This window comes from Chrysochloris asiatica, unplaced genomic scaffold (assembly GCF_000296735.1).
Source record: "Chrysochloris asiatica unplaced genomic scaffold, ChrAsi1.0 scaffold00040, whole genome shotgun sequence".
NCBI lineage: Eukaryota > Metazoa > Chordata > Mammalia > Afrosoricida > Chrysochloridae > Chrysochloris > Chrysochloris asiatica.
This window is the reverse complement of record NW_006408558.1, coordinates 21,841,055-21,860,209: the sequence shown is the minus strand read 5'-3', so window position 1 is coordinate 21,860,209 and position 19,155 is coordinate 21,841,055. Positions and strand designations below refer to the sequence as shown.

The 19,155-nt window shown below is 49.8% G+C and overlaps 1 protein-coding gene across 1 annotated transcript in view; it reads left to right on the top strand.

The window, feature by feature from the left end:
• Nucleotides 1–1,251: 1,251 nt before the first annotated feature.
• The window catches only part of LOC102830070 (chromosome unknown open reading frame, human C11orf84), a 32,530-nt gene continuing 14,626 nt past the window's right edge, over nucleotides 1,252–19,155 (top strand). The window contains 6 exon segments of the mRNA XM_006861094.1: nucleotides 1,252–1,378; nucleotides 5,952–6,281; nucleotides 6,363–6,503; nucleotides 6,630–6,761; nucleotides 6,885–7,085; nucleotides 14,620–14,934. Coding sequence (XP_006861156.1) covers nucleotides 1,252–1,378; nucleotides 5,952–6,281; nucleotides 6,363–6,503; nucleotides 6,630–6,761; nucleotides 6,885–7,085; nucleotides 14,620–14,934 — 1,246 coding nt within the window.

The window sequence follows — 19,155 nt, the reverse complement described above, 5'->3', positions numbered from 1 at the left end:
CTTTTGGAGTGGCCATTTGAGTTTTATGGACTTTCTTTTCCACCATTCTTCCCTTCCTGTTTAGGTGGAGCCGGAAGAGCTGTCAGTATTTTCTAATCAAGGAGACAATGAGTTCTGCATAGTTGAGCTTGACTTTAGTGGTTTTCTGCGGTACTCCCTGACAAGTGAGTGGCTTTACTGAACAGAAATCTATTTTCTCACAGTTTCCTAAGTCTGAATTCAGAGAACCAGCTCTAGATAGAGGCCAGAAGAAAGCTCTGTCCATTCTGGAGGAAATCCTTGTCACCGAGGTAAAAGCGTTCTGGTCTTGAGGCTCCCAAGGGCTTGCTGTATGACCTTGGGCAGTTCACAAAATCTTCCCAAATTCGGAAAATGGACTTCATAATCTGAGGCTGGTCTGTATGTCACACTCCACTTGGTCGCTCTTCATCTTTGCATTCTCTTGTCCAGAAGGCTCCATAATATTTTTTTGAAAGAACGAATGGGCTAGGCTAAGGGTATAAGAAAGCGTAAAGTGCCCAAGGTCACAGAACAGGCAAATTAGAAAGAATTTAGTCTCCATTCTTCCGTGTCAAGTCCGTTACCATTCCCCCCACAGGCTCTTTTCCAGCCCAACGCATCTTCTGTGTTCTGGAAAACCTGAAAAGGGACATTGACCAAAATCCTGGTAGAGACACAAGCGCTCTTAACGCCAGAAAACATGCCTGACTGGTATCTCAGAGAAGGGTGACTCACCGGCTCTCGACATCCCCAGCTGGGAGAAATTTCGGGGTCCTTTTTACCTCAGGAGGACCCTTACAGGGAGGGGCGATAGAGAACCCACTCACAACATTCCCGCCTCCTGAGAGTCCAGTGGAGTCTAACACAGATGCGCGCTGAGGAGGTGGGGCTAGTTTCGGGCTGCGCGATTGCTCGGAGGGCGAGGTCTCTGAGGGACCAGGGGCGGGCCTAGGAGGATGAGAAGCGTGATTGGCTACACGGGCTCGGGGGCGTGCCGGGGCGGGCTGCTGGCGGGCGCCGACTTTGAGCCTCCATAAAAGGAAGCGGCGGGGGGCTGGGGCCCCGGATTGAGCCCTCCCCACCCGGGGTCTCAACGCTCCGCGGCCTCTGGGAGGCTTGGATGCGCTCGACATAGGCCGGGCCGTCGAACGACCGCGGCGCAGAGGTGGCTGCGGCCAGGTGGCGGCCGCTGTGGCTCCGAGGCCTGCACGCCCTCCCGCGGCGTCCGGTCACCGCGCTCCCGACTACACTATGGCCCTGAAGGCCGAGGGCGCCGCGCTCGACTGCTTCGAGGTGACGCTTAAGTGTGAGGAAGCGGAGGATGAGGCGGAAGCCACGGTAGTGGCGGTCATCCCGCGGCCGGAGCCTATGCTCAGAGGTGAGGTAGGAGGGGACCCCACTTCCGCGTCAGGGGCCGTGGCCCTGGTGTCCCCTCGCTCCGCCCCGCCTCCAGGGTTTGGCCAGAGGGACTCCCAGCATCCTCCCCACCCCAACCCCCACCAGGGTCCGGAACCTTGGATCCGTGCCCTGTGCACTGGAGATCGGATTATAGGGCGGCCTTTCGCCCGGGCCCAGTACACCAGACCGACCCCTGTTGGCCCTGGGGTATCTGGGGCAGTTGACGGGGAAGGGGGCTCGACGGGGACGGGGCCGATGGGCTTCGAGGCCGCCAGGTCCTAGCCTGGTGCCGCAGCCAGGTGTTGGAAGCGATTCGGAGGACTGTGGCTGCGCTCTCTGGGGAAAGTGTTGTGGGCTCTGCAGGTATCAAGCTTTGCTGAAGCCTTGGGCTCCGCAGCCCCAGGCCTTCCGCTTGCGTAAGCCACAGGTGTCAGCCTCTAGCGAGTGGGGGTGGGGGTGAATGGGCCTGCATACCATATCCATTATGGAAAGAGGTGCTTTTCAGTGGGGGGAGGGGGGACTCAGCCACCGAGGGAGAACTGAGGAACAATCTAGAAACACTGACTTTCCCCTCCCCCTTCACCATTTCTTTAGCCCCCAGGATATGAAAAACAAAGGGCTATCTTTGGAAGACTCTGGGAATGCAAATGTCTTCACCTTCTCCAATAGCTAGTCCCTTAAAGGTGTACAGTTCTGAATTTTAGTGAGCCTTTATAAGGGTTCCCAAAGAACAGCTGATGGATTAGAACCGCTGGCTTTAAGGTTAGCCGTTCAGTGCTTATCCTGCACACCAGGATTCCGTCCCCATTGATAGAAATAAGGAAACAGAAATCTAGAAACAACAAAATAATGGTCACCTTCTATATCCCAAGTAGGATCTCTGGAGGTGTTTACAGTAAGGTTGATGGTTCAAATCCACCAGCCGCTCTTTGGAAATCCTGTTACTGTTGTCAAGTGCTGTTAAATCAATTCCCAAGGAACTGAGGAGAAAGGTGAGGCTGTCTGTTTAAAGATTTACAGTTCTCAGAAAATCTGTGTAGGGTCTCTATGAATCAGAATTCATCCAATGGCAGTAGGTTTGGTTTTGGTTTCTATATTCCAGCAGTTCCTTGGTGATGCAAACAGTAAGCACTTGACAACTAGTCACAAGGTTAGTGGTTAGAACCTGCCCAGGAGTGCCTCAGAATAAAGACCTGGTGCTACACTCCTTAAAGGTCACAGCTTTGAAAACTTTATGCAACAGCTGTGCTCTGCACACATGGAGTTGCCACAAGTTCAAATCAAATGAATGGCAACAGGTTTGGTTTTTACTTTGTGTTACTGTAGGAGTCCTGGTGTGGCGCTGTGGGCTAAGCCCTGGGCTGCCAGGTTAGTTTGAACTGTAAGGTCAGCAGTTCAAGCTCACCAGCCACTCCTTAAAAGCCCTATATTGGGTCGCTATGGCTCAGAACCTACTTGAAGGCACTCAGCTCTCAACAGCAACAAAGGTGCAAAGGGCTGGAAATAAAGCATAGGAAGCCGTGCTTACTAGCTGGAGTGATGACAATTGATTCATAGAACACTAGCGCAGAATGAGGAGGAAAGGGAAGGGGGAGAATGAGTATTTTATTAGCCACACTTAGTGGTCAGTGGATGCTTGGCTAATATAGGAAGGTTTGGGCACTGGCCTGGAGCTAAAGCACTCACCTTGTGGATAGCTAGAGGAAAAGCTTTTCAAGCAGAGAGAGGAGCCATGTACAAAGGAGCTGAAGCAGAAACTTGGTGGGAAACTTGGGCTGTTGTCAGAGAAAGAATGAATTCAGCATTTTTGATCTGAACATCTAGAAGGATGAGCTCATTTACTTAGATGATGGGGAAGACTGGAGTGTAGGTGTGCGGGAGATTGGGGGAGTTAAGGTTAGACTATGGTAAGTGGGAGTCCAGATTTCCTGAGACTCTGGCTGGAGGTCTTAATACATGGGGGAGTTGTCAACAGCTAGCCGGTTGGAGGCTTTCAGAGGAAGGAGGGAGGTGGGCAGAGAAGGGGTCCAAGGACTGAATCCTGGAGGACTCTGATGACTCCAGGCTGGAGATGGAGTTGTTCCAGAGTCACTGGTCTCCGGGCACTGTTCTAGGTGCCAGAGATAACCAGCAGGAATGGTCAGAAGCCTTTGTGGTTACAGAGCTTGCAGTGTAGTGAGGGGACGCACCATAAGTAAAGACTCATTCATCCTGTCAGGTGATGGTAATGTATGGCTTAGTTCTCTGTCATTGTGAAGTGCCACTGAGTCGGTTTGAACCTCAGTCCTCGAAGTGCAAACTGAGTTTGCAGTCCAGTGAATTATCCCACATCACCACACCAGGACTCTGGTTCTCTAGTGCTGGTATAACAGAAAAATAGTACAAGCGGATGCTTTTAACAAACAAAACTGTATTCTGACAGTTTGTTGTTGTTAAGTGCTGTTGAGTCCCAGCCGTGTGGTTCAAACCGACCTATTGATCCAGTGCTTACCATGCAGTGCCACACCAGTTTGTTGTTGTGAAGTGTCATTGAGTCGATTCCGACCCATAGCGACCCTGTACCGGGTTTCCAAGGAGCAGCTGGTGAGCTTGAACCGCTGACCATGCCGTTCAAACGGCTTTGCAGTCTGGCGCATTAACCCACAGTGCCACCCCAGCTCTCCTTCCATACCAGTTGAGGAGGCTAGAAGTCCAGTTCAGAGTGCTGCCTCTAGGGAAGGCTGTCTCTCTCTGTTGGCTCTGTAGTAGGTCCAGCCTCCATCCCTTGGAGATTCATGTTTCTTGGCATCTTCCCCTGAATCTAGGCGCTTCAATGTAGGGACCCCAAGAATACACTCCTGGTTCTTTCCTGGTTCTTGGTGGTAATAAGTTCTCCTTCTCTGCTGACTTCTGCCCTTTTTGTCTCATGTAAGATGAAAAGTTGCAGGCCACACACCTAGGAAACTCCCTTACAATCAGACCACTCAGGATTGTGATTGGATTAAGGATATTGCAGCCCACTCTTAATGGTCTTACTGTTTTCTCACATCAGATCACATCACAGGGAACTGTTGCAGAACTGCCACATTACATAACTAAAACACCACTGAGAATCATGACCCAGCTAAATTGACACACATTTTGGGGGGACACAATTCAATCCATGACCATGTGCAATGGAGGAAGCTGAGACAGGGAAGGGGGATGGGTTTCAGATGGAGGAATTTGACACTCAGGCTTTGGTGGGAAGCTAGGTCTCCAGCCAGGGCCTGGAGGCAGGGAGGGAGCCTTAGTATCTGGGAAGAGATGAAAAGGAGATGGTCAAGTCATGGCAAAGGTGACTCAGCCAGCAGAGGGGAATAAAAGAAGGTCCAAAGGAGTCCCGGTGTGGCACTGTGGGGCTCATGCGTCAGACTGCAAGGTCAGTGGTTCAAGCTTATCAGCTGCTCCTTGAAAACCCTATACAGGGTCACTACGGGTTGGAATCAACTCAAAGGCACTTAACAACAACAAAGGAAGGTGGTACTCTGGAAGCCTGATGAAGAACATCAAGATGAAAGGGACGTTGGTCAAATGAAGACTTGTGAAAACCAATGGCTGAAATTAGCATTAGTGATCTTGGCGACAGCTGTTTGGGAGTAGTGAAGGGGACAGAAGCCCAATGGGAACGTGGAAGTCAGGTTTACTGTCCGGTCAGTAAATAAGTGGGACTCAGGTTTGGACTTAGGTCTTCTAATGCTAAACTACTACTTGTATCCATATCATATGCTTCCTCCTCCATTGCTGCCTTCCCAGGCTCTCCCTATTCCCCATAGGGAGGACACCCTGCTTCCAGGTGGTGTTATTATGTGTCACTGAGTCAGTTCTGACTCATAGCGACCCTGTATTGGGTCCAAGGAGCAACTGGTGGGTTTGAACCACCAACCTTGCGGTCCAGCGCATTATCCTGCGGCACCACACCAGGACTCTACTTCCTGGTGCTGGGGCCCCTATGTTTGTATTTTGTCCCACCATCTCTGGTTGGAGTTTTCTATTGTAGCTGTAACGATCATGGGCACTTGCAGAAGCCTCGAGCTCCATGTGGGCCAACATCACCTCTTTTGCAACACACGCTATGGTTCAGGAAGGCTTCACTCATGGAGAAGATACCTGAGCCGGATGGGACTACACAAGAGAAGATGTAAGGGAGTGGGTACAGCGTGCCAGGAGTCCTGGTGATGCAAGTGATTATGCTACCCTGAAAGAAAGAGTTAGCAGTTCAAACCCAGCCAGCACTCTGGTCTGCTCCTGTGGCGATTACAGCTGGGAAGACCCTGTGGGGTGGTTCTGCTCCACCACATGGTGGTTAATGAGCTGAAATTGACTTGACGGCACCAGCAACTGTAGCATCAGGACAAGCCTGGGCTCACTGTGGGTTTCTGGGAAACTGAGAAAAAGACTTTGGATAGAAAGTCTCCACCAAAGACACACACACCCCCGCATACACACAGCACCAAACTTGGGGAGTCCTATTCTAAGTCGGTAGTGTGAACTGAGGACACCTTTCCTGATCACACTCTTTCCTCTCTCCACAGTGGCCCAGCAGGAAAAGACTCCACTGTCTAGACCCAGCCTATCGGAGGCCGGTGGCGATGGCAGTGAGGAACCCAAGCAGCCAATGTCTTGGGAGCAGGAGTTCCTGGTGGGGAACAGCCCAGGAGGCAGCGGGCGGACCCTGTGTATGGTGTGTGGTGCTGAGATTCGCTGCCCGTCGGCCGAGACGGCCCACACGCACATCCTTGATCAGCATCCCCACACCTTGGACCTGAGTCAGTCGGAGAAGAGCAACATCCTGGAGGCCTGGAGTGAGGGGGTGGCTCTTTTGCAAGATGTCCGAGTTGAGCAACCATCCCCACCTAACTCAGGTAATTGGCCAGGAAAGAGGGGAGGGTGTTGAATCTGTTGGAACGAAACACTTGGGGCTCACTGACATTTGTCTCCTTCAGACTCTGGCCCGGATGTGGAGCCAGATCCTCCCAGGATGCCTGCCGAAATCGTCGTTCTCCTCGACCCTGAAGACAACCCCTCCTTGCCAGTCTTACCTAAAAGGACCCGCTCCAAGGGACTCCGCCACCTTGAGCTTCCTGGTCAGTTATCTGGGCAGCCGGTGTGTCTGAGACAGATTGGGGGGGGCATGTTCTGAGTTGGAGGAAGGCTGCTGGGCAGACGGAGTTCAGACATGGTTCCCGGTGTAAGGTGTGTTCTCTTTGCAGGTGCACCTGCCCTTGCCACAGAACCAGCAACTAAGAAGCCCCGTGGTCAGAAATGGAAGGAGCCCCCTGGGGAAGAGCCTGTCAGAAAAAAAAAGAGCAGGCATATGACCAAAAACCTGGACCCTGACCCAGGTGAAGGGGAGGCCCAGGGATGTGGACCTGAACTCTGCGGGCAGTACTTGAAGAGAGGGGGTGGGAGCCCACCTGGAGCCTGGGCTCCTGACCTCACAGTTTCACCGTGCCCTCCCTTCCTAGATACCCCCTCATCACCTGATTCACCCACGGAGACTTTCGCAGCCCCAGCAGAAGTCCGCCACTTCACCGATGGCAGCTTCCCCCCAGGCTTTGTCCTCCAGCTCTTCTCCCACACCCAGCTCAGGGCCTCTGAGAACAAGGACTCGCCCAAAGAGGGAAAGACAACAGGAGGCCTAAGCCAGCTGGAAGGCCCCTCTCCAGGTGAGCTCTCCCGAGAGGATGCCTCACTGAGACTGGGAGACAGGGCCAAGGGCAATGGGACTTGAATGGTCAAGGAGGCTGGCCAGAAAATTAAGCTGATCTGACCCTTGCTTAGGAGTTTTCCTGTAATGGTTCCTCTGGCTGGACTCGGCCAGTGCTTTCCAAAAGCCCATGTGACACCCAGGTTCACACATGTAGTTGATGCAAGCATTCCTCACCCTGAGGGATGAATAGTCAGGGATTCAAACAGGTAACAGGGCTCAAGAATAGACCAGTGAAGAACATAAACCTCCTAGGGAAAAACTAGTTAAGAAATTAGTCATTCTAGTAATTGGAGTCCTGGACTTTTAACCGCAAGGTCTTTGATTCAAACCCACCTTGGAAATCTATACAGGTCGCTTTGAGTCAGAGCCAATTTGACGACACCTAACAGTAAGAACAGTACTAATTGTGTTTTAATACTGAGTTTTACTGATAAACAACACAGTTCTTTTATATACAGTTCATTTGGTCCTTAGGGAAAAAACAGTTGCCAAGATGGCAGCCCCGGTAGAACTGTGCTCCACTGTGATGTTGCACGCACATAAATTTACAGAGACATACAGTTTATACTGTTAAATTCCCAGGCCAGATAAGTCCTCTGCTATCCAATCCGATTGGATCACACACACAGTCACACTTTACGAAGGGTTAGCGCTTGAAAAGCAGTTTTGTTATTTGTATAAAGTAAATAGTAAGCAACAGATTTCAGGTGAGTCCGTCTCATCTATCCTGATGAGCACTCTATAGGAGAGGAACCCATTTATGTCTAAAAGGAGACCCACTTGCCCTCCCACATTACCCAAGTTTGTTTCTGTGTCACTGTATGAGCGCATCGGCACGTCAGGTGTGCCATCACCTCAGGCCAGGCGCAGTATGGCTGGGATTTTGAAGGCTTCAAACTAGTTTTTCCTGGTTCAACTTTGGCTGATGACGTGGAACCAGAATAGACCCAAATTTCTAAAATACAGGCAGACCAGATAATAGCTGGATCAAGAAGAATTCTGTGTCAACTCCCTGCCAGAAACTTCAGTTCCCATTTAGAAAGCACGAACATTGTGCATGTTGCATAGGAGCCAGATCTCCTAATCAGCAGAGTCAGGATCGGTGGTGCCCAGCTCAGAGGTGGTGGCTGACCACAACACTTTAATGTGTGTCATCCTCCATAGTCTTGCCAATGCCCCAATCTCCTGAAAGGTCTCACTACGCCCCCTGCAGCTCTCCCCTTCTAGGGCTTCAGCCTGTCATTGTATTCCCTTCATCCCAGTTTTTTTAATGTGGGTCTACTTTGATTTTGCTTTATTGGCTATGGCTGTCGCACTGTCTCTACACAACTTCACATGGGAGGTCTGACCCCTGTGCTTGCCTGTCCAGCTGTCACTTCAGCACTTTGGGACAACCTTGGGCTCGGTCCCAGGATTAGGCCAGAAATCCGACAGCTCTCAGGCTGAACATTTACATTGATGTGCAGTGTGTGTCAGACCTCTTCTGTGAACCAGCACATCCACTGCGGCTGTGTACCAGTCTGGTGGTTCCCGCCAGCTGCTCCCATTACTGACACTGTTTCTTTGTCACTTGGGTCTGCTGTGTTTGCTACCATTTCTCGGTCTTCAGTATTAACAGCTCAGTACAGTCCTTGACCTGTCTCTAAGGTTCTCAGCACAGGGGGCACCTCAATTCGAGAGGATGTGCTTTCTTCTGGCTCCTGTTGATCTGGAGGGTCCCCTCGAAACTTACACAGGAGACCTTGTCAACTTCAAGTCATGGTTTTCTTCAACCAACTCTTTAGGCTGATTGTAAACTGATCTGTCTTATTGCATGGATTGCAAACAGATAGGAAATGGACCAATCATTAGAGCTGATCCTTTGGCAGATTGCAGCCTGACCAATCATTTTGGGAGACTTACAAACCCAGGAAGGCCATAGGGTTTTCAGTGGTTGTCACCAGGCCCTTTTTCTGAAATGCCTCAGGGAAGACTTGAAATTCCAGCCTTTTGGTTAGCAGCCAAGAACATTAGTTTGCACCACCCAGAACTCCCTTAGAAAAATATCTTGTCATGAAAGGGGCTGAATATTACAAAGGGTTCCTTCCCAGCAGTTAATCCTTTCTTTTTCTTTTTCTTTTCCTGTTGCTACTGTAACAACCACAAACTTAGTGCTTCAAACACTACAGTTGTGTAGGTCAGATGGGCTAAAATCTGGCATCAACAGGGCTGGGTTCCTTTCTGAGGCTCTGGGAGACTATTTCCTGGCCTATTTCAGCTTCTAGTAGCCATTTGCATTCTTTGGCTTGTAGCCTCCTTCCATCTTAAAAACCAGCAGTGGCCGGTTGAGTCTCTCAGGATGCCCTGTCGGGTATGTCTTCTTCCTCCCTTTCCCCATTTAAAGACCCTTGAGTTCTGCCGCCTTCATTCCCTCTTTTTATTATTGTTTTAAGGTTTTTATTAGGGGACTGAGTGAAAGTTTACAGGGCAGGTCACCAGTTTTACATTCAACAAATCATACACCTTGTTTCATTACAATGACTGTAATCTCCCACCATGTACCATCTGTTACCAATGTTTCTCTCTAAGCTTTTTTTTTTTTTTTTAAACACTCAGGCATATATAATAATTTACACCACCAAAGGGTGCATTCTGCAAGTCTGCCTCCTGGCTGGTAGCTCTTAATCACTCACGTCCCATGAATTTAGAGTCCTCAGCTGCTCCCTCTCTTCATGTCCCCATCTCTGCCTCTATGTCTGGTGTCACTGCTTCTCTGGATAAGGTCCTGCATTCTGCTTGTGCTCTTCTCTCTTAATGGTCCTAGGGTCCTTTGTTTCTGGACTGTAAGATCAACCACTTCCCTGTTTTTGTTAAAACTTCTACCTTTACAATTGTGACAGTTGAACTTAGTCATGATAATAATTACTCATTGTTGAATTATTAGAATCTTATCCCCATCTTTTTTAACCAGACCCATCTAGACAAGATGAAAACTATTTGGTGGAGACTTTGTCTCCACACACTTATTAAACTAAGCTCCCCCTTGAACCTTGTAAGCCAGTCACTTTGTGCCTTTATCACCCCGTAGCGTAGTGGTTAATGAATCGTAGCATAGTGGTTAATGAATCGGACTGCGAACCTCAGGGACAGCAGTTTGAAACTACCAGCTATTAGGCGGGAGAAAGATGAGGCTTTCTGCTTCCATAAAGATTTACAGCCTCGGAAACCCTGTACAGGGTGACTATATTCACAACTGACTCCACGGCACATAACAAAATATTTTATGAAGCCAATATCTAAGTTGCCCATCTCTATCCATATCAGCTGAATGGTTCACTCTCAGCTCTGGACCTCCATGGCTATGCCCTTGTCCATGGGCTCAGGTGTCCACAGGTCTCACCAGATTTTGGACCAACCAGCTTTTCTTTATCTCATCTCCAGGTCCACAGGAGTCTGTGGAATGTGGTTGAACTCAGCCCATTTCTTCATTGCTGCCTTTCCCCTTCTTCCATTCACCAGTAGACCAACATGGGCACCAGCAAGCTTACATGCCTGCTCATGTGTTCCTTTGAGTTTCAGTCTTAGAGGGGGTTTTGTCCTAAAGGAACTTGATTGCTTGCCTTGATGGCTTCCCGGCAAACAACTTGCTTATTCTTGTAGTAGCCAGTCATGCTGACATTTTTGTTTTGGGTTTTTCCTGATGATCTTTCTTTGAAGATGTGTCTTTTATTGCTCTAACTGTTCCAGGCTTGTCTGCTTGTCCTTTCTAGTGGGACTGTCCACCTCATAAGGTTCTGAGGAGGACTCAGGGTTCCACCTAAGGTCCATCACACTGTAAAGGCTCCTCAGGAGGCCGATTTCATACCTTCATTGCCTCTTGCCATGTTATGTAACACCCATCGGTGCTAGGGAATGAGCTGTGGGCATTGTAAGGGGCCAGTATTCTGCTGCCCAGTCACATCTCCACACTGAGACTGGACTGTGTACCAGTAGAGCAGAGACTGAGCCTGACTCTCCAGAGCACAGGCCCAAGGTTATGCTGAAGCTGCTGGTTGAAAGCTGGACTTGCTCGCACAGGGTCAGACCTACACTGAAAAGCCGAGGAGTGGAGAGACAGGTCTTGCGTCACAGTAGCCCAAGGGTTCAGGAAGTGTTTCTCGAAGGAATGAAGGATTCATGCAGTGAGTGCCTGACTTCTTGTCTCAGCTTGTCTGCAACATGCATTTGGAGTTAGCACCCAGAGAAATACCGCAGAGTTCTTTGAAAGGAGGTGTGCACCATACATCAAGGAAGGAACCAGTGTGTCACCCGTTGGCCCAAGTCACTACCAGGAGTAGCTGTTCTTCAGAGCTTATATCCTTCAGGTGTTTCACAAAACCGTATGTGTGTGCATGTGTGTGCGCACATCTAGTCTCATTAACTGTATGTTTGCCATAGTGAACTTTTTCTGATCTGGAGACAGGCCTCGCCCCATCACATAGATCATGGTTTCTGTCTCGAGTCTTGGCTTGAGCCACATTCCTGCCTCCCCAGACCCAGTGCTTTGCTTGGATTTGAGTTTCCTTAGCCACCTCGTGCCCCTCCCCATGCCTCTGCTCTGGATGGCTGGCCCCCTCCATTGTGTAATGGGTCTGTTGGCTTCATTCTTGGGAGGGAACCTTCATTTCAAGTCATGGGGTACCCTGTATCCAAACTTCACATGTAAAAGAGGATCATGGAGGTTTCTGGCTCATGTGGAGGGTGTGGGTAAGTCCATGAAGAAACGGGTCTGACAAGTCGATTGATGCTGGGGTGCTGGAGACTCGGGGTGTTCTCAGAAGTAGCAGGACTGAGAGTTTGGAGATGGGCCGAAGTTCCTGAAGACACTAAGTCCTGCAGCCACTCTGTTCCTGAGCAGTACCAACAGTGAGTGCCCTGCCCCACGGGAAGCATTCCGGAAACGATGTAAGGAACCAGGATGGTGAGACTTCATCTCTCATACTTTGGACATGTTGTCAGAAGGGACCGGTTCCTGGAGAAGAGCATCGTCCTTGGCAGAGTAGAGGGCCAGTGAAAAGGAGAAGTAGCCCCAACGAGATGGATGGGCTCAGTTGGCAGCAACAGTAGGCCTAGTCATACCAGTGGGCAGCAAGGCACAGAGCCAGGTAGTGTTTTCTTCTGTTTAGCATAGGGTCACTATGAGTTGGAACTGACTCAGTGGTACTTAATAACAAAACAAGGCAATCTTGGTCCCCAAGAAACTCACTGTCTGCTTGTGGGGACAGGTCAGAGGCAGTCAAGCAAATAGAGGGTTGGGGTGGAGGGGCCCTGTGATGTTTCTGAGGCCAAGCAAGGACTCCAAGCCAGTGGTTTCTTCTGATGCAGTAACCCACAGTTCGAACATGTTTCTCAGAAGCCTGTGAAGCTTCAGCTACAATGCCTCTACCTTGAGTTTCTTCGGTTACTAAAGTTCCATGGAGATTTGACTTGAATAAAAATCGTGCATCTTTAAAAAGTCACAAACTTAGACGTTGGAAGCAGTCGCTGTGGTCAGGTCAGCAAAGCTCTGATGGATGTGTGTGTGAGGCAGGCAGGGAAGACTTACAAGAACTCTCCAGGGGTCTTGCGAATGAGAGTGGGAGGGTGTCTAGGTTGGGGGGAAATGACTTTGTCTCGCTGGTTTTTAAGTAGGTCCTAGATATCTGGCATGTATTTCTTGACCAGACCCAGTGTGTTTCCAGACTAGACCAAGAAGAGCGGCGGGACCACAGTGTGTCTGCGTGTGTGTGTGTTACAGTCCTGGTTTTGTTTACTGCTCTATAATGCAGTGCCTGGAACAAAGGAAGGCCTCAGGCAGGCTTTATTAGAAAGGCGGGTGGCTGATGATTGCTTTGACTTTTTATTTTGATGGTAACATTCTTGGGGTCCCTCCTCAGACAGGCGTCATGTAGAAACAAGAGAAAGGGACTCAGCCCCACCCTCTGGAGGAGGAGGGATCCATCTGGTGACTATTCCCGGCCCTGGGGCTCTGGTCTTGAGAGTTTAGCAAGGAGGTCTCTGCTGCACCTGGGGTCTCAGTCTCTGACTCATACTCCCATACCCCACCCCCACCCCACACACCTCTACCCTCCATGCTACCAGGAAGAATTGACCCTTCAGTGTAAAATATGGTTCCCATTTTACAGAAGAGGAAACAGGCTTGGGCAACTCTGGTACTAGGCCGGAGCCTGCGTTCTCCCACTGCACCCGTGCAGGCAGACCTGCCCAAAAACCCAGGCTCAATTTTCTGCCTTCTGCTGTTACGGCCTCCTAGCCAAGCACTGTGGTGTCCCTTCTCCTGTCCGTACCGTCTGTTTTCTCGCTTCTGCATCTTTCCCATCAGCCTCCAGCTCGCTGTCATCTCTCCCTTCTGGACCCCTCAGCCCTCTCTGACTACTGTTCATTTGTCCCCTGACCTTTTCAGCAATTCCTGAGAGTGTTTCTGTGCTAACTGCCTCTTCTTTCTCTGGAATCCATTCCTATCAAACTATCATCCTTACCACTCCAGGCTGAAATTGCTCTTAGCACAGTGGTTGGTGGTCAGCTCTAGAGCCTCATCTGTCTTGGTGTGGCAGTCATGGTGGGCCCAGGCTTCCCTACTTCCTGGAGACACCTCCTTGCTGGGCTTTTCTCCTTCCTCACTGGCTCTCCCTCCTCAGTTTCTCCTGCTCATCCTTTCTCAGCTCCCCTGGTTTGGAGGCATTCTCATACCGCTTTCCCTTTTCTGGAATGTACACTCCCTGAGGTCAGTTATGGTCGTCTGTTTCATTGACTCTTTTCCGCTGCCCCAGCACAGTGCCTGGCCTGGAGTAGGTGCCGTTTAACATAGGGAGTGGTGAGTTCAAACCCACTAGCTGCCTCTCAGGAGAAAGGTGAGATTGACTGCTCCCATAAAGTCTCCCAGTCTCAGACCCTAGGGAGCAGTTGGACTCCGTCTATAGGGCCACCGTGAGTCAGAACTGACTCAGTGGCAGTGAGGTTTGAACATGTTGAATGAATGAGTTCCCCTGCCCCAGGCTGGGCTTTGTCAGCACATCCTGGGTGATCTCATTCAAATTCATGGCTTTAATACAAGGGGCCCTCAAAAATGGAATGAAAAGATAATGGAGTTTCTTCAGGTGCTATTTGTGACCCTTTCATGAGTATTTACAATTCCCTTCTTTAGTCCTCTATCCTGGTCTTTCTCCCCTCAGTCCCAGCCTCTCGCTGAGCTAGGATCTGTAGTAACTTAGATGAAGCTGAGTCAGCTGAAACTAAGCGGGGAGGGGACAAGTACCCGTGTGCTAAAGGGGCTTGTTGTGAGGAGCTGGGCATCCGGGTGAGGACTTGGTGTGGTCCTTGGTCAACAGAGTGCCACTCCTATCCTTGCACTTTCCCCTGTGCCACGTGCTGGGCCTTGGAGACACAGGGTGAGGCTTGCACAGGCTCTTGGGGAGCACCCTTGAGGTGGGTTCTGGGGCCCTGACTCTGCTCTCTTTCCCACCCCTGCCCAGCTCCCCCTCCGGGGCTTCGCGGGACGCTGGATCTCCAGGTTATTCGAGTGCGAATTGAGGAACCACCAGCCGTCAGCTTCCTGCAGGACTGGCCCAAGCATCCCTCGGGCACCAAGGGTGTGGGAGCAGGTGACACCCGGGACTGGCCTTAAGTCCTGTCAGAATCCAGCACCCCTGTGCGGGGGGAGCCCAAGGCAGGGGGTGGTGTAGAAGTGCTAATTTTCCTGGGAGTGGGAGGCCGCAGCATCCTCTTTGGGTTAAAACTTGGAGCTACTCCCGCTTGGCTGCCTGGTGCAGAAAATGAAACGTGCAAGGGTAGGGTGGCGAAGAGGGTGGGCTGCAGCCACTGCTGCTTCGCGTACGGGCGAGCATCTGCCCCGGCGAGGCCTTGGCCAGGCCCTAGGTGGGGCATTGGGCCGGTGGAGAACACCCTTTTGCTTACCCAGACCTCTGTGTCCCCACAACGCCCCTTCTTAGCCTCCCACCATTCTCCCTTGGCACAGTGCCTTACACAAGAGGTGGTCATGAGGTTTGAACCGAGTCCCACTACCTCAGAGGACGCCTCTCCTCCCCGACCTGTGGCCTCCATTACCTCTTCCTGCCCCACATGGGTGCCTCTTCCCTCACCCACGTCCCCACTTCCCCACGCCCTTTGTATATATCGCCTTTGTTGACAATAAATTATTCTTTTTTTTATTGAGTTTGGTCTGGACCATCATTGAGGGAAGACGTATGGTAGCAGGGTATCTGGCTGGGGGCTACCAGATGGGCTGGGAGACAGAAAGTGGCCTGCTCCTTAGAAGAAGGATGATAAGACTTTGTGTTACGTGGGCAGTGCCGGACTGGTCAGGATTTAGTTCTGTTGTACAAAGAGTCACTCTGAATCTGAAGGAACTCGATTGCACCTGACAGCAACCTTGGACTCACCTGGGGGCCTCAGGTCAGGCCCCAGTGGACTGCTCACACCCAAAGTGTAGAGATTGAATGGGACCTTTCTCAATGAAAAGTTTGGGGCCAGCCTGCAGGTGTGAGCCTCCTCCTGACACTGCGCCCTGACGAGGAGGTGCCCATTTGGGTCCTGGAGTCCGTCCTCTCTTTCACAGCCTCCCAGCCCTGCCCGCTCACCTGCACAACTTCACTCCCTCTTCTCTTTGGCTTCTGTCCAAATCTTTGCCTGGCCGGCTCTATTTTTCCTGGGTCTTCACTTGTTTCCTGCCCTCTTATGCTAACCTGTCCCAGACCATATTTGTGTGGGGTTTCCCCCACTTTGATGATAATAAACAGGAACCCTGGTGGTGCTGTGATTAGAGCCCCTCACTGCGAACTAAGATCAGTGGTTCAAACCCACAGCTACTCCAGGGGACAGACTGGCTGTCAGCTCCCATGATGAACAGCCCTGGAAACCCTAGGGGGCAGTTCTGCTATGTCCTATGGGGTTGTTAGGAGTCGGATGGATTTGACTGTGGCTTTAGAACCCGGGGCAGTGTCCATGGGGGATGGGACGCTAGCAGGCCTTGTAGGGCATGTGGTCCCCTACAGTGCCGACTCACCTATATGTTCGAGACCACTCAGAGACTTCTCTGCATTGGAAGGGTCTCGCCTTGGGCCCAATGTATTGTGTGTTTATCTGTGTTGGTGGTGACTGTGGGCCAGGTGTGGGGGACCCCACAGCTTGGGTGGCTTCTGGGAGATGGTCCTTTCTCCTCATCTGACCAACTTGGGGGAAGGGGACCCCAGCCTGTATGGGACTCTTATCCAAGGGAGATTAAGAGATGGTGATTGTGGTGCCTTGAATTGACTTGATAGGGCTTTTCTATCCAAATCATCTTAATTCTCACCAAGTGATCTGATGTTGTTATGTGCTGTGGAGTCGGTTCTGACTCATAGCAACCATGTGTAGTTTCCGAGGAGCTACTGGTGAGTTTGAACCACCACCCTCTCGGTTCAAACCTACCTTGTGGTCTAGTCAGTTATCCCACGGTGCCTCACCAGGACCATGCAAATAAAAGTTTACAGGACTCAAAGGCTGGGATTGGTTAGTTTTGCCTTCCAGCTAGGCTTAAAAGGAGTCACCTCAGAAGCAGAAATGGAAGGCCCCAGGACCATCAAGAAAGAAGAGCATGAGTGAAGCATGAAACAGTAAAAGGTGACAGTAGAGGCGGTGGCATGGAGAGACCGAGCAGCTTCCAGCTCTGAGCCTATGGACTGAGTAAAGCTGAGTGCCTATGGGCAGAAGACTGGCTTGAAGAATGTACCCGCTGGGCATTCACAGACTGGCTAAAGGAACCCGAGGGAGCTGTGCCTGCAGTATGGCAGACAAGAAGCGTTCCGGACTGGAGAAGTGCTGTATCCTGAGTTGGGTTTGTGCCCTGTTCACCCCATCATCCTGAGTATTGTTAAGAGATCGGTGTAGCCATTGCAATAGATTACCGAACCCAAATGTAACCATTGCGATGGATTACCGAACCCAAATGTCAAGCCGAGAGTGCTGGAATGAAAAGAGGGAAGCAGGTAGATGTCAGAATAGGATAAAGAAGGTTGTAGGGCAAAAATCCTCACCACTGGACCAATAAACAACGTTCTTATCAACGGAGAAAAAAATTGAAGTTGTCAAGGACATCATTCTTAGATCAGCTATGAACACTCATGGAAGCAGCAGTCAAGAAATCAAACGACATACTGAGTTGGGCAAATCTGCTGCACTAGACCTTTTTAAAGTGTTGAAGAGCAAAGATGTCAGCTTGAAGACCCAAGCCATGGTATTTTCAATAACCTCATATGCATGCAAAAGCTGGACAGTGAAGAAGGAAGACCATAGAAGAATTGATGCTTTTGAGTTATGGTGTTGGAGGAGAATATTAAAAGTGCCATGGACTGCCAAAAGAACCAATAGATCAGTTTTGGAACAAGTGCAGCCAGAGTGTTCGTTGGAGGCCAGGATGGCCAAACTTTGTCTCTCATATTTCGGATATATTGTCAGGAGGGACCAGTCTCTGGAGAAGGATATCATGTTTGGTAAGGTAGAGGGTCAGAGAAAAAGAGCAAGACCCCCAACAAGATGGATTGGCCAAATGGCAGCATCGATGGACTCAAGTGTGGCAACAGTAGTGAGGTTAGCACAGAATCAGGCAGTGTTTCGTTCTGCTGTGCAGAGGGTCACTATGAGTCGATACCGACTCGATGGCACCTAAAAACAACAACAGGGCAGAAGCCTGTCTGAACCCTACTTCAATATCAGCCCAAGTCTGAGTTTGATTCTCTTTCCTCCTTGTGAAGCCAGGAGACATGGCCCCTACATGGCTTTAGCAGTGATGCTGAACATCTTGATCAAAGAAGAATTCCAATCAAAAGGGAGGAAATGCAGAACAGAATAATCAATTTTGATGGAATCAGACTTTCTGGGCTCACTGAGGCTGAATGAACTCAATAATTCTTGTCCTGAGATAATCTAAGTCTTAAACCACAAATATCCCTATTGTTGTTGTTAAGTCCCATCGAGTCGGTATCGACCCATAGTGACCCTGTATAGGGTTTCTGAGGAGCAGCTGGTGAGCTTGAACCACTAATCTTGCAGTTCAAATGGCTCTGCAGTCTGACGCATTAATCCACAGCGCCACACCAGGACTCTTAAGTCTTCTTAAAACCAAATAGTAGTTTAGAAATGTCGAGTTAAGAATCTCTGCTTGGAGCATTGTGCTCCTTTAAGATCTATCTGTTGTTGCTGATAAGTGCTGTCAAATTGGTTCCGACTCATAGTGACCCTGTTTAGAGTTTCAAAGGAGCGGCTGATGGGTTTGAGCCAGCAACCTTGAGATTCAAACTGACCTTGTGGTTGAGTGTATTAATCCACAGCGCCACACCAGGACTCAAGATCTACCTACATGGTATTATATTGACAACAGTAACTCAAAAGATTAGGGAGGAAACTCATAGGGAGGTGAATTTATGTTGTTGGGGAGGAACAACTCAGAAAAAGATGAAAACAGTTCTGCAACTTAAAGGATTAATAATGTCACTGAATTTAACATGTAGAATTTGTTGAATTGTATATACGGCTTGCTCTCCAGCGTAGAGATGCTAAAGCAAAAGGAAGAAATGAGGAAGTACAAGAGCTTAACAGAAAGTTTAGTTTCTGAAGTCAGAAAACCAAAAAGGAAGAACACGCTCAGCATTTTTCAAGCTGGGGGAACTGAAGAAAAAATTCAAGCCTCGACTTTCATTATTGAAGGATTCTCTGGGCAAATTACTGAATGATACAGAAAGCATCAAAAGAAAATGAAAGGAATACACAGTCACTATACCAAAAGGAGATGGTTGATGTTCAACCGTTTGAAGAGAGAGCACATGATCAAGAGCCAATGATACTGAAGGAGGAAGTCCAAGGTATATTGAAGGAATAGGCAAAGAACAAGGCTCCCTCCAGGAATTGATGGAATACAAATTGAAATCTTTCAAGAAAGTGAGGTGGCACAGGAGGCACTCACTCATCTCTGCCAAGAAATTTGGAAGACAACTATCTGGCCAACTGACTGGAAG